A 13,566-nucleotide genomic window follows, 5' to 3' on the forward strand; every position below is an offset into this window, starting at 1 on the left:
ACTTGACGTACAAGCCGAAGATATCGGAGCCTTATAGGACTCTATCTCCATTGATATAGCCGATTATGATCTGTAACCCTAGGACCTTTGTTATGCTATATAAGCCAAGGTTCCGACTTGTTGTAGAGAATTTAACATACAATTGTTTGGTACTTTACCTGTACTTTGTACACCCCCAACGCAATATACATGAGCAGGAGTAGGGGGGTGTACGTGAGAAATGACAAGTATAGTTGTGCTTCACTGTGAGGCACGTCTGTGTTTCCGTGTAAAGAACCATTGTCCTTCCCGAAAGTGAAAAACATAATTATGCGTCACGGTGAAGCATAACTATGCTACCAAAAATGAAAAAACATAAAATCTCTTTTTTCACAAAAAAGCACAATTGTCTTTATGTTTATGTTTAGTTTTTTCTGGCTCCTTTTTTCTAGAAATCTTTTGTTTAGGTATATTAATATGAGATACAGTTTTACAGATCTCGACACGAGAAATGCAATAATGAAAATGATTCACTTATGGAGCGCATGATTTAAGAGATAAATCATTAAAAAACAAACATACAAGAAAAACACTAAACTCTCAAATTACGACAAGTGTCGTATGCATATCCAATGCATCACTTGTCATCAGCAGAGAAGATTTCTTTATAGAGTACGCCTAGACATACCTTATTTTTATAAAAGGCAGAAGACAAATTACAAGAGACTACAACTTGCTACGAACAACAAGTGCAGTTCAAACTCCACAGTCAAACTAATCAAATGATTAGGCACCACAAGTATTACAAACACAACACAAAAGGGGTTTGCCGAGCCGCGTATCAACAAGAACCGTCACCTTAAAGAGCAACAACTCCATCCAGAACTTTGGAGAGAATGTGGAACTGAACCTTGCAGGCGTCCTCAAGCCTATCCGTGCACACACTGCCGGATGCAAGATTCCCCTTTAGAGCAAGTACAATACAGTGACATAAGTGGACTATAAGAGTTACCACCTCAGATTTATGATGATGTGGAGGAGAGAGGAGAGGAGAGGAAAGAGAAGAGAGGTGGGATGTAAGTTTGTAGCCGACTGCAACACGGGCTCCAACACACTTTGTGAGAGAAGAAAGTGAGGTCAAGCATTAACTACATAGTCTATATAGCCAACATACATTGTATGAATGGGCTTTTAGATTGGCTATAAATGTTGTGGCACAAGAATAGAGCCAGCAGCAGGCTATAGTATTAACCATGCTCTTACGCGGATTGTGCTGGCATCTTCGCCAAGCCGAATAAAGAGGAGCTGTGGGCGATCTCTGCCATTCTTAATGCCTTTGGCGAGGCTAGCGGCCTTATCACTAATTTGGACATGACCGAGGTTTACCCCATCCGGTGCAATGGCATCGACCTCCACAACATTCTCTCCGCCTTCCCGGCCAAGGTGGGCACTTTCTCGGGATGGTACCTCGGGCTGCCCCTCCATTTTCGTCGGCTTCGTAAGGTTGACTTGCAACTGCTCATTGTTAAGATCGCTGGTAGATTGCCAGGTTGGAAGAGGAAGCATATGAAAAAGTCTGAAAGAGTGTCCCTAGCAAAATCACGAGTGCTTTTTTCATCACCGCCACTATCACCCACCACATCTTGGCCATTTATCTTGCCTAAGTGGATTCTGATTGAGGAAGGTTGATAAAATCATAAAATCATGCGTGCTTTTGTTTAGGGAAAGGAGGACCATGAGCTCGTTGGTAAACTAGAAGACGATCTGTCGACTGCTAAGCTTGGGCGGCCTTAGAATTGCAGATCTAGAAAGATTTGGCCGCACCCCGCGTCTTTGTTCGCCCTGGTTGCAATGGGCATCCCAGAGTGACATGAACCTTTTTTGGGCCTGCATCACCATCACCTTGGGGAACGGTTGTAAGGCGCTCTTTTCGCATGACAACTGGAGCGATAGGGGCCCCGTCAGATTTCTAGCGCCGGAGCTTTTCAAGATCGGCTACAGGAAAAACAAAGGGCGGTGCATCGCGAGCTATCAAAAGACAATTGGATCAAAGCAGAGTCAAGGTTACATACTTTGTTGTCAAGGTTGCATACCCTACGCTAACTGGGAGAATATGTTACCCTTTGGGAGTGGATTAGCCAGGTTCATCTCACCCATAACCAAGAAGACTTCATTGTTTGGAACCTAACCAGTAACGGATCCCACTCTTCAGCCTCTGCCTATGCGGCCCAGTTCCACGACTCACATCCGAGATTCGACTCGCCCAAGGCTTGGCCCACCCACGCCGAGCCAAAATACAATTTCTTTGCACGGCTTGTCCTTCACGATAGAATTCTGATGGCATACATACATGGCTGAACTCACGATTTGTGGCGCAATTGTGCCTCCAGGAGCCGGAAATGGCGACCTACCTGTGCAAGGACTGCCCCTTCTCGGTCGAGGTCTAGAACCAAGTGATCTTCTCGACCCACAAGGGTAGCTGATGTTGAATTTCCTACTCGAACCTGATGACATGTCCGGATGAGATGATGACCACTGGCGAGTCCAAATAAGTCTGGAAACGCCGTAGCAGCATATGCCCACCTACACATTATGGTCCATCTACAAAGAGAGGAACCGACGTGTTTTTACTAGACGATGCATGACTCACCATGAGGTGGCTCTACTGGCCTCGGTCGTGCTCTCGTGCTGGGTTCCCAGCACACACTATCGTGCAGGGCCAACCAGCGCCCAACACGTGTCCCGTGGACCCACCACTCCATAAAACGTTTTCCTTTTCCTAATTTATTGAAAATATTTTTTTCTTTGCCTTATCCGGGCACACTACTGCTGCCGGTCCCTGTTCCACAGCCACTGGTTCCACTGCGAGAGGATTATGGCGAGGTGAAATCCGCCGTCCGGGCCGTGGCCGGCGGCGAGGCCGGGTATGTCGCTACTTGCGCCGCCCGTCTCCGATGCGCTTAGTGAACTGGAGGTGTCGCAGCTAGCGCGTCTATCTCCGGCGCGCTTCGCCGTCCGGAGCCGTGGGATTGGAAAGCGGTGAGGCGGGAGTCGTCGCCGCTAGCTAGAGCTGCTCGCCTCCGGCGCGCTGGGCTGCCTGGGGCCGTGGTCTTGGGTGGAGGCAAGATGGGATCCGTCGCGGCTAGCTCTGCTCACCTCAGGCGCGTTGCAGCACGCCCGGCCGTGTCCTTGGCTGGCGGCAAGATGGGAGTCGTCGCGGCTATTGCTACCCGTCTCCGGCACCCAAGGCCAGGCCCGCTCCCTGGGAGATGGTGCCATGCTAGAACTACCGTGTGGTCAGCCGGTGGCCGATGCGCGCAGTCGCACTAGAGGGTGTGAGCTGGATGAAGACTCAACAGGCAAAGGTGCATCAAGATTCATTAATCATCTACCTCCGTACTAGAATCTACCTCTGTACTAGTAGGTAACTAGCTATCGTACTCAACTTTGTAGTATGAGAGCTATCCATTTTTCTCTGGCTTCTCTGCTTTTCAATAGCACAGTACAGGGGAAATCACAAATTGGTGAACGTGCTTTTGGTTAATGTAGTGCCCAAGACCACATTTAATTGGAAAACTAAAGAACAGTTACACAACTAACATATCAAAAGGAATAACCATCAACTGATCCATATTCATGTATATATTTTTATTTGGGCATAAAACCATTATGCATCTAACATCAAAAGGAATGGTAAGATAAATTATTACATCGCAAGGTAACTGTTTTGTAGAGCAATCCTGAGATACAAAAGTTTATATAGAGCTATTTAGAAGTGTTTATCTTGTATGTGCCTTGATTGGCTACCCAAGACCTGGAAGAACAGAGAAATGATTTCTTGTGAGATATAAACTTGAATTGGGAATATGACATGTAAGTGAACAATACCTTAATTGGCAGCTGGTCATTTTTTAGATGTTGGCCATCCTGAGTCCGAGAACATTTGGGAACTCTATACAATGTTGATCCAAAAGTCAATACAAGCGATGACATGTGCATGTTCATTATAATTTCTAGTGAGTAACTAATAAAATTATACCTGACTTGGTTGAGTGCTAGTTGGCAGCTGGTGATTTTGAGATGTTGGCCACCCCGAGTATGATGATAGCACAGAAGTCTACATAGTGTTAATCAAAGAGTAAATGACATGTGCATGCTCATCTTAATTTTAGTGATTAACTAAATAATTATACCTGGCTCGGTTGAGTGCTATGATAGAAATAGGGTTGTTGTGGTCGCAAGCCAAGTAACTGTTGAAAACTACTAGTGTCTGCCTGTGATAGCGAAGGCAAGCCATGTTGTAAAACTTGCAAATTGTAGTTCTCAGGTTGTGGTACTGATGTCATAGTACCCGGCAGTACATGCAAATTGTAATTATGTCCTTGTGGTAATGGGGAAACAGCTTGTGGTAGCAGAGGCATAGCACGTGGCAATACTTGCAGATTATAATTCGCAACATTTGGTATTGGAGGCATAGCATGCTGCAATACTTGCAAATTGTAATTAGCAACATTTGGTAGTGGATGCATAGCATGCTGCAATACTTGCAAATTATAGTTCTCGTTTGACATGTTGAAGCTAGGATTTGCTCCAGGTGATGCAGAAGCACAATCACCAGTCTTATTCTTGCATGTTGCTCCTTGACCTATCCGCAAAAGAATTTGTTAGATCCATTTCAATAACATGACCATATATTTATGTATCTATTTCTTGTGCAATACCATACCTTTTGTATTACGTTTGTTCTTATTTGGTATATTTAAGCTAGGATTTGCCCCAGACGTTGCAGAAGCACTATCACCACTCTTATTCTTGCATGTTGCTCCTTGACCTATTTGCAAAAGAATTTGTTAGATCTATTTCAATAACATGACCAGATATTTATGTAGCTATTTCTTGTGCAATACCATACCTTTTGTATTACGTTTATTCTTATTGTTCAGTTCCAGTCCAGATTTAATCCTCTTGTTGCTACTTCCTTGCTCTTTTCTCTTTATTCCTTGTGCTTGGACTACATTCTCAATGTTGCATTCAACTGGTTGCTTCTCTGCTTGTTCATGATTTGTTGATTCATGTTTTGCTTGATTTCCATGTAAAATTTGGTCCACCTTTTCCATTAGTTCAATTGACATACTTTGCAGTAGTGCATATGCCTCTTTGTTTGCTGTTGCTTTGCTCAAAATGTTATTGTAAGTGCGGCATAGTGATCCATACTGTCTAGCTAGCACAACTCTTGCATCTTCATCATTAGAGCACTTTTGAATTGCTTGTGATGGCCCTGATTTTGCTCGCCTTGTCCATCTTTTCAAGATATATTCCGGTGCCAACTCCTTGATATTGTTGTGGTCCAACACCTTCAATGCATGACGACACAATACCTCAACAAATTCAAACTTTTTGCATGAGCATGAAACTTTTGATCCATCGGGATCAAATATCACAGTATGACTATTTTGGCTAGCTGAATGGGTAACCTTGAATTCAGAAATAGATCCAGTACGACCACTCTCGTACACACAATATCCCATTACCATGTCAAATTCTCCTTTAAATATCTCAAACATAGCAGGTGTATATACTTTCGAAGTTTGTATCAGCATCTGCACATATGGCACCTTTGGTGATGTTTGACTCGCATAGAAATCACTTTCCACTTCAGCATACCTTCTATCATCCACGGCCCTCTCATAGTGCTTGAAGAAATCTAATAAGTCAAGGCGAACATGCAGGTATCGTTTCAATAGTGCATTCATACTCTCGCTTCTTTGTGTAGATTTCATATCTGCACAAAAGGTTTGTCGACCATAAACCAAAGCCCACTTCTCCTTGTTCTGGAATAATCTATTTAGCCATTCATTATCTTCCAAATTATATTTCACTAGCATATCATTCCAACCTGCTAAGAATTCGTCAACTTCTTCAAAATCATAAACACACTTGCCAAAATCTTTCTTAAATGTCTTCGAACCTTGGAAAACATGACTCAAATGTTTTGCAGCATTCTGATACATGTGCCACACACATAGACGATGTATTGAGTTAGTAAAAACCTTGTTAATGGCACTAATGATGGCAGCACATTGATCGGTCAATATTGTCTTTGGTTCTTTTCCTGACATGGCCCTTTTGAATGTTTCAAACAACCATTCAAACGTCTCAGATGTTTCATCATACAATAATGCAGCTCCAAAAACCACTGTTTGTTTATGATGGTTGACACCAACAAAAGGGGAAAATGGTCTGCCATAACTATTTGTCTTAAAGGTTGTGTCAAAACATACCACATCACCGAAGTAGTGATAATCTAATATTGATCTTGCATCTGCCCAGAATATATTGGTTATCATCTCATCTTCATCTACTTGTATTGCATAAAAAGGAAGGGTTTTCCATCTGCTTGTCCTGAAGGTATTGAAGAATGGCACCTGTATCTCCTTCTTGGATGGATTGCATACGCTTTGAACGGAGATAATTTTTATAATCTTTTTGACCGAATCTAAGACACTGTCGACCCTCTGCTTGTCTACTCATCACTTCATGACCAGACTTTGGTCTAATACCTGAATCATTCAATATGTCAATTTGCGCCTTCTGACCTTCTGTAATTTTTCTCTGGGATTGCAGTAGATGGGCTTTGCTTGGAGTTACGAGTTCATGATTATGAGCATCATCAAAGCTGCTTACAACATATTTTCCATTAGCACTTATTTTGATGGTCATCTCTGCGAGGCAACCAACTCTTGTATCTGCTCGCTTCCTCTGACATTGTTCCTTGCTCTTGTCCTTGTAACCTGCCTTTGAGCATACAAATTTCTTTGTCCGAATAACATTAGTCGTCGAGGATTTATCATGCCAAGATTTCCTGACACCGAAACCTACATGTCCTGCATATGTATTGTAAAACTCATATGCTATATCATCATTCTCAAATTCCATTCATATCTCTGGTTTTAACCTTTTGATGTAATAATCATTTGTACTTCCACCTGCCTCTCCCACATTTGTGGTCTCATGATCTACACAACATAAAAATTATGATATACTAATTAGTTCATGGATGACACACAGAGTAAAAATCACAGGATATTCACAATCCTGGTTTTAGTGAAACCTGAAAATCACACGATATTCACCCAAGGAGCATTAACAAATTATTGATCCTTTTCTTTGATACAGTAATCTCTATCATTAGAGTTAGTGTCAAAGTAGAAATCTCATGCAGTAAAATTTATAATAAACTTGGTGGTACTCTGATGCATAATGTGCGCAACATCGTAGGACTGATCATCACTAACAGAATTATAATGCAATTCCGAAGGATTAATTTGCATGTGTTTGAAAGAAATGTGGCTACGGAACATGGAGTGCGGGGAGCTATTTCTGAAGGAGTAATTTGCATGTCATAGAATCAGCTCTTCGTTTTTTTAATCTTGTCACCTTCGTATGATCAAGAGTGCTGATAATCCGTTAATTCCAGGCACAAGAACATACCTCCGGACGATGAAGTGCGAGGAGCTCCGTCCATGCTGAAGAACACAGTAGATGTTGATCCACGGAGAGCATAAATTTCTATCAAGATTGATCTATTCTCCTGTGATCCAAGGGCAACAATTAACAATGGAATAGATCGGTAGGAGAAAGGATGAAGCCAGTAAAGAGATTTTGGCGGCAATCAGTTGTAACGCGGGAGAGAAACATGTCGTTTTGCTGATTTTCTGGAACCTAACTGCAATTAGAGAGATATGCTGGGTTGTTTAAGTGGTGGGTCCACGGGACACGTGCTGGGCGCTGGTTGACCCTGCACGATAGTGCATGCTGGGAACCCAGCACGAGAGCCCGACCCGGGCGCGTCGAAATCATTGATCAAGGATACCTTCTTTTCTTTTTTAGAATCCGGTATTCATATATAGAAGGAAAGCAATTAAAAACAATATACAAGGAAGCACGCGTTTTGGCGGGTGTACGCGGCAAAACGCAAAAGGAGAAAAACAGACAAAACCACTCAGCCAATGCCCGAAGTGTGTATGGCCCCAGCAAGCGCCAAATCCGGCTGCTTGATGTCCACGGAGCATGCAGGCAAAGCCCAGCAGCAGCCCACGGCTCGTTGCGGACCCGCAGTGCGCGCTGGTCACGGAAGCAGGCACGTGTGTTGACTCGTGAGCCGGCCCGACTCCCTTCCCAATCAGTCGCGGTCCCGGTCGCCGCGCGGCGGAGAGGACTCGCCTCGGTACTATAAACCTCCTCTCGCCCGCCTCCTATACAGCTTCGGCCACCACCGCTTCCCGTCCCCCTCTGCCTGCACACGCCGAACAGGGGCCCACATGGATCTCGAGGCGGCGGCTCCTCCCCGGCCCCGCGGCGGCTCCCCGGCGACCGCCCCACCACCGCCGGCCGACAGAGAGACCGACGTGAGTGCGCGGGGAGAAACCCCATCCTCTCAATCTTACAGGTCTGCTTATCTTTTGTTTTAGAGTACTTGTGTTCTCTAGCTGAATCTATTGGTAGTTTTGCGCGAGCTCTCGCCTCGTGTTGGCGTGGGATTCTCGCCGGAAAGCTTCGGTCGAGAGCGAGAGCTTTACTTTAGTACTACAATCTGTAGGCTTATTAAACAGTTCTTCAACGAGAGCATCTATTTTACTGTATGTGCATGCGCACAGTAGCAGAGCATGCTCGGGAGACCCGAGCCGAGCGGCGGTGAATCGATCGACTTGTTCGTCCACGGAAGTTCTCGTGCAGTTGTCGTAGTCGTAGAGATATTGCGCTTGATTCTTGCGACGGCGGCGGTGGCGCTGCGTGTCAAAATTCCAGCGTCAAGCCTGGGATTGGCTTCCGCCGCGGTGGCGAGTTCTGCACGGGGTTGGTAGCACTGAGCTGCGCGAGTGCGCGTGCCTCAGTTTCCAAACTGTGTGCTGTTCCTTTCCCCATACTATCTCTTTTTCCGCGCGCGGGGGTGACATCTGACATGGAATAATTTAGTCATCGAGCGATGAGCAGAGTTGATTTCTCTTTTGTTTTTTCTGCTACTTTCCGCTACCGCTGGTCAGTGAGATTTGCAGTCACGCAATAGTCTAAATCATCTAAGCCAGCGGAGGTTGTTTGTCTTGGACTGGGGGCCTGGGCCAATATGGAATCAGTGGAATGTTCTCCTTTCCTGCCTCCATAACTTGTGGATGATATTTAACACGCCAGACATGTTGACGCATTAGAGAGCACTTTTACCTTTTAGTTAAGAGTTTGTATCTTCAGTTGGAAGACTAGAACATCTCTGACTGAAAATTGTTACTACTACTATTCCTTCACTGTGAAACGTGGTAGCTGAGATGGATTCCTAGGTGCTCGTAAGCAACGGATAAGGATATTAGTCTGCAATGACCAGATTCCCTCTTTATTTCATTTGGAAATGCATCTAGTCATTTTCCATCCATCATTCTTAGACGGGACTGCTTGTCTGATTTTTCTAAGCTATCCATTCAATAAAATAATAAGAGCAAGAGAGAACTAGGTTTGCTGATTGGGGGTGATTATTTTGATGATGTCACAAGGGATTACATCACAGGGAGTCAGATTCGATGTTGATGCCACACCAAAGTAAACCAAGAGAATGAAACAAGTCCTTTGTGTTCACATTTGTCGTAAGCCCCACAAAATTCCACATCATTACTTGTTGGGGATGGGATCTGTGAAATTATCAGCACAATTGATTTCAAGCAATGATAATGGTCCTACTTTGCGGCTTTGGGCCTTGCTTGACTTGACTCCATTGACTCACTATTGCGTACAAATGACCAATTGCTTTTGTATGATCAGTTTGGTGCATCCCTCTTTTTTAGAGTACTGAATCTCTTATGTGTAGCTCAAAGCTCATACAAATGACTTCTCTCAACTGTGAGAAGGTTGGCAATGTTCGCAAGAATATATTCCTTGCGTACAAGACTCTTGGTGTGGTTTTTGGTGGCCTCGTTACTTCTCCCCTCTATGTTTATCCCTCAATGAACTTGTCATCTCCTACAGAAGCTGACTACCTGGGAATATACAGCATAATGTTTTGGACTCTTACTTTAATTGGTGTGGTCAAGTATGTAGGCATAGCTCTCAATGCTGATGACCATGGTGAAGGTAAAATTTCCACCTTTCCTTTCCTTTGAGCGGTTATTGCTGCCTTTCTAGACGATTGTTGAAATTGCTAATAGCTTAGACAACGTTAGTTGATGATTTTTTATTTGAAAACAAACAAAAAAAATCAGTACAAAGAGATTTCTTGATCAAATATTTGGGTACTTGTGGTGTTGCATGTCTGTTTAGATCAATTTATTTTCTAGTCTGTTATCTTCAACACTTTAGTATGAAGCATGAACCAAGCAATTTACATACTATGATCTATGAATATGTGTTCAGCTTGGAAAATGTCAATGAACCTAGCCTGTAGAGCTGTAACTTTTGTTTCTATAAACTCTTAATACAAGCTTCTTTTACTGGTTAAATCATTTTTTACTTTATACTGTTACTGGTCTGGAGTGTTGCTTAGTCTACTTTCTGGTTTCTGCAGGTGGTACATTTGCAATGTATTCGTTGTTGTGTAGGCATGCCGATATAGGCATCCTTCCTTCCAAGAGAGGGTATTCAGAAGAAGAACCATTGCTTCGTGAGCAGTCAGCAACAGCTATAAGGCCTAGTAAGCTGGGCAAGTTCTTTGAGCAAAGCTTAACTGTAAGAAGGGTATTGTTATTCATGGCAATTCTTGGGATGTGCATGCTCATTGGAGATGGAATCCTAACTCCTGCTATTTCAGGTTTGTTGTTTACAGATGGCATATCTAAATTAATCATTTTTGTGATCATATAGATAACTAACATGTTGTTTATGTCGTTTCAGTGTTATCAGCAATTGATGGACTGAGAGGACCATTTCCTTCTGTTAGTAAACGTAGGTAGCTCAATAGGTGTTGATTAGTAACGAACATAATCTCTCTGATAACCCTTTGATATGACATTGATCTTTCGTCTAATTTTCCAGCTGTTGTGGAAGCTCTATCTGCAGCAATTCTTATTGGTGTATTCTTGCTGCAAAAGTATGGGACTTCAAAAGTGAGCTTTCTGTTTTCTCCAATCATGGCAGCATGGACTTTCACCACTCCAATCGTTGGAATATACAGCATTGTTCTTTACTACCCAGGCATCTTCAAAGCCATTTCGCCACATTATATTGTTCATTTCTTCCTAAGAAATAAAAAACAAGGGTGGCAGCTGCTTGGTGGGACTGTTCTATGTATCACAGGTGCAGAAGCTATGTTTGCAGATCTTGGCCACTTCAGCAAAAAAGCTATTCAGGTTATTATCATTAACAAATATCAGCATGAATTATTCTTGTGAATGTTTTCCATGTATAGCTGCTTACACTTTATTATTTGTTTTCAGATAGCATTTCTATCCAGCATATATCCTTCTCTGGTCCTCACTTATGCCGGGCAAACAGCATACCTTATTAACAACGTCAATGACTTCAGTGATGGATTCTACAAATTTATCCCTCGGCCAGTTTACTGGCCGATGTTTGTCATTGCAACACTAGCAGCAATTGTTGCAAGCCAGTCCTTAATATCGGCAACATTTTCTGTCATCAAGCAATCAGTTGTCCTGGACTACTTTCCACGTGTTAAAGTGGTGCACACATCACATCAAAAGGAAGGGGAGGTTTACTCACCAGAAATTAATTACATTCTGATGGTACTATGTGTTGGTGTTATACTAGGCTTTGGAGGTGGAAAGGAGATAGGGAATGCTTTTGGTAAGTAAATTTGACGAAACAAATGCTTCAGTTGTTGATATACAGCTACTTTGTGCCTGGAGACTCAATGCATAATTTATATCTTTACTGCAGGTGTTGTTGTCATCATGGTCATGCTCATAACTACAATCATGCTCACTCTCGTGATGATCATCATATGGAGAACACCACCTGTTTTTGTCGGCATGTTTTTCATTCCATTCGTCATTATGGAAGGGTCCTATGTCAGTGCCGTTTTCACCAAGATCCCTGAAGGTGGTTGGCTTCCTTTTGCAGTTTCCATGATCCTTGCATTGATCATGTTCGTCTGGTACTATGGTAGGCAAAGGAAAATAGAGTACGAAATGGCGAACAAGATAACCATAGAGCACCTTGGTGAGCTCTTGGCAATGCCTGAGGTCCAGAGGGTCCCGGGCTTGTGCTTCTTCTACAGCAACATACAGGACGGGCTAACTCCTATACTTGGCCATTACATCAAGAACATGAGCTCACTGCATACAGTCACAATTTTTGTGACCCTGAGGTACCTGCTGGTTTCCAAAGTTGATCAACGGGAAAGGGTCCTGATCAAGAGGCTCGGACCTAGGGGGGTGTACCAGTGCACCGTCCAGTATGGCTACGCTGACAACCTGAGCCTCAAAGGAGGCGATGATCTTGTCGCACAGGTTATGAGATGCCTGAAGCGGCACATTGCGATGAGCACCGACCGGCGTTCATCTGTCTCTACGGAGGAAGAGATCGCCAACCTGGAGGCGGCGAGTTTGGCCGGGGTGGTGCATGTCCGGGGCAAGATGAGGTTCTATGTGGGTGACGATGCCGGCTGTTTTGACAAGGTCATGCTCCGATTCTATGAATTCTTGCATAGCATCTGCAGATCGGCACTGCCAGCTCTCGGGATGCCTCTGCAGCAGCGAGTTGAGATCGGCATGTTGTACAAGGTTTGAGGCGCTGCATCAACTGTTTTTTGTATGAATCTCATGAAAATGGTCACTCTCCATACTATACCGTCATGTCGGAAATGTCATTTGTGTTGGCCACGCCATATTTTTTGCAAGCAATGACACGGTTGGTGCACATCTTTTGTGAAGAATTTTGAACTGACATTTAGAAGACAAGTGGGCCTGAACTATTGGATTATCTGGCATCTCAATTCCTGGTATATAAGACATAAGAGTGATGGCACGAAAGTTGGGCCAACAAAGCGGGAGAAGGGTACCGTGAAGTCAGCGAAAAATGCCACCATGTCTCCTGTAAGAAATTCTGGGAAGGTTTGACCAGTTCAGTAGGAAACCTGTCAAGAACTCAAGATTTATTATGTTTCATTTGGGATCTTATTTTTGTTAGCCAAACTTGAGGCGTATCATCTTATTATGAAAAAAATGGAAGAGAACAACTTCCCCAGTATCTGATCTCTGGATTCAAAGATGAACCAATTATTACATTGTCGCAATCTCTCCCTAATAATAAAGCACGGATTGGGTCTCCGGATTCACCGTCACAGTGCGCTTCTTTCCGTGATTTTACGCTTTCAATTTTAATTTTAAAATATATTCAAGGTGGTACTAATTCAGATGGCCAACCACGTCATGTGCATCCAATCGATCGCACCCGCTCTCTTCCCCGCTAGACTCCCTGGGTCGCTAGACTCCCTGGGCCAGATCAAGGGCTAATGGGCCTGTTGAGCATAAAACAAATAGATGGCTATCAGAAACAAACACGGACACTCCTCCTAAAAAGTACATATACAAATCGAAACAGAGCTGCCTCGATCGATAGAATCAGATCGGTCGTGGAATTCAGGGG

General features: G+C 43.6%; 1 protein-coding gene across 5 annotated transcripts; it reads left to right on the forward strand.

Annotated features, from left to right (window-relative positions):
- The first annotated feature begins 8,182 nt into the window (after positions 1-8,182).
- Positions 8,183-13,260, forward strand: LOC123103923 (probable potassium transporter 17). 5 transcript variants are annotated; one of them, XM_044525617.1, is made up of 7 exons: positions 8,183-8,428; positions 9,833-10,095; positions 10,526-10,768; positions 10,852-10,902; positions 10,993-11,306; positions 11,394-11,763; positions 11,857-13,260. In XM_044525617.1, the coding sequence occupies exons 1-7, from the start codon at positions 8,301-8,303 to the stop codon at positions 12,705-12,707; spliced, it is 2,220 nt and encodes a 739-aa protein (XP_044381552.1). In that variant the 5' UTR covers positions 8,183-8,300; the 3' UTR covers positions 12,708-13,260. The 5 variants fall into 5 exon arrangements, with proteins under 5 accessions (XP_044381552.1, XP_044381553.1, XP_044381555.1 ...); XM_044525618.1 differs by having other exon boundaries at positions 8,185-8,387; positions 9,873-10,095; XM_044525620.1 differs by having other exon boundaries at positions 8,194-8,428; positions 9,991-10,095.
- The last annotated feature ends 306 nt before the right edge of the window (positions 13,261-13,566 follow it).

The sequence above is a fragment of the Triticum aestivum genome, chromosome 5A (genome assembly GCF_018294505.1).
Source record: "Triticum aestivum cultivar Chinese Spring chromosome 5A, IWGSC CS RefSeq v2.1, whole genome shotgun sequence".
Classification (NCBI taxonomy): Eukaryota; Viridiplantae; Streptophyta; class Magnoliopsida; order Poales; family Poaceae; genus Triticum; species Triticum aestivum.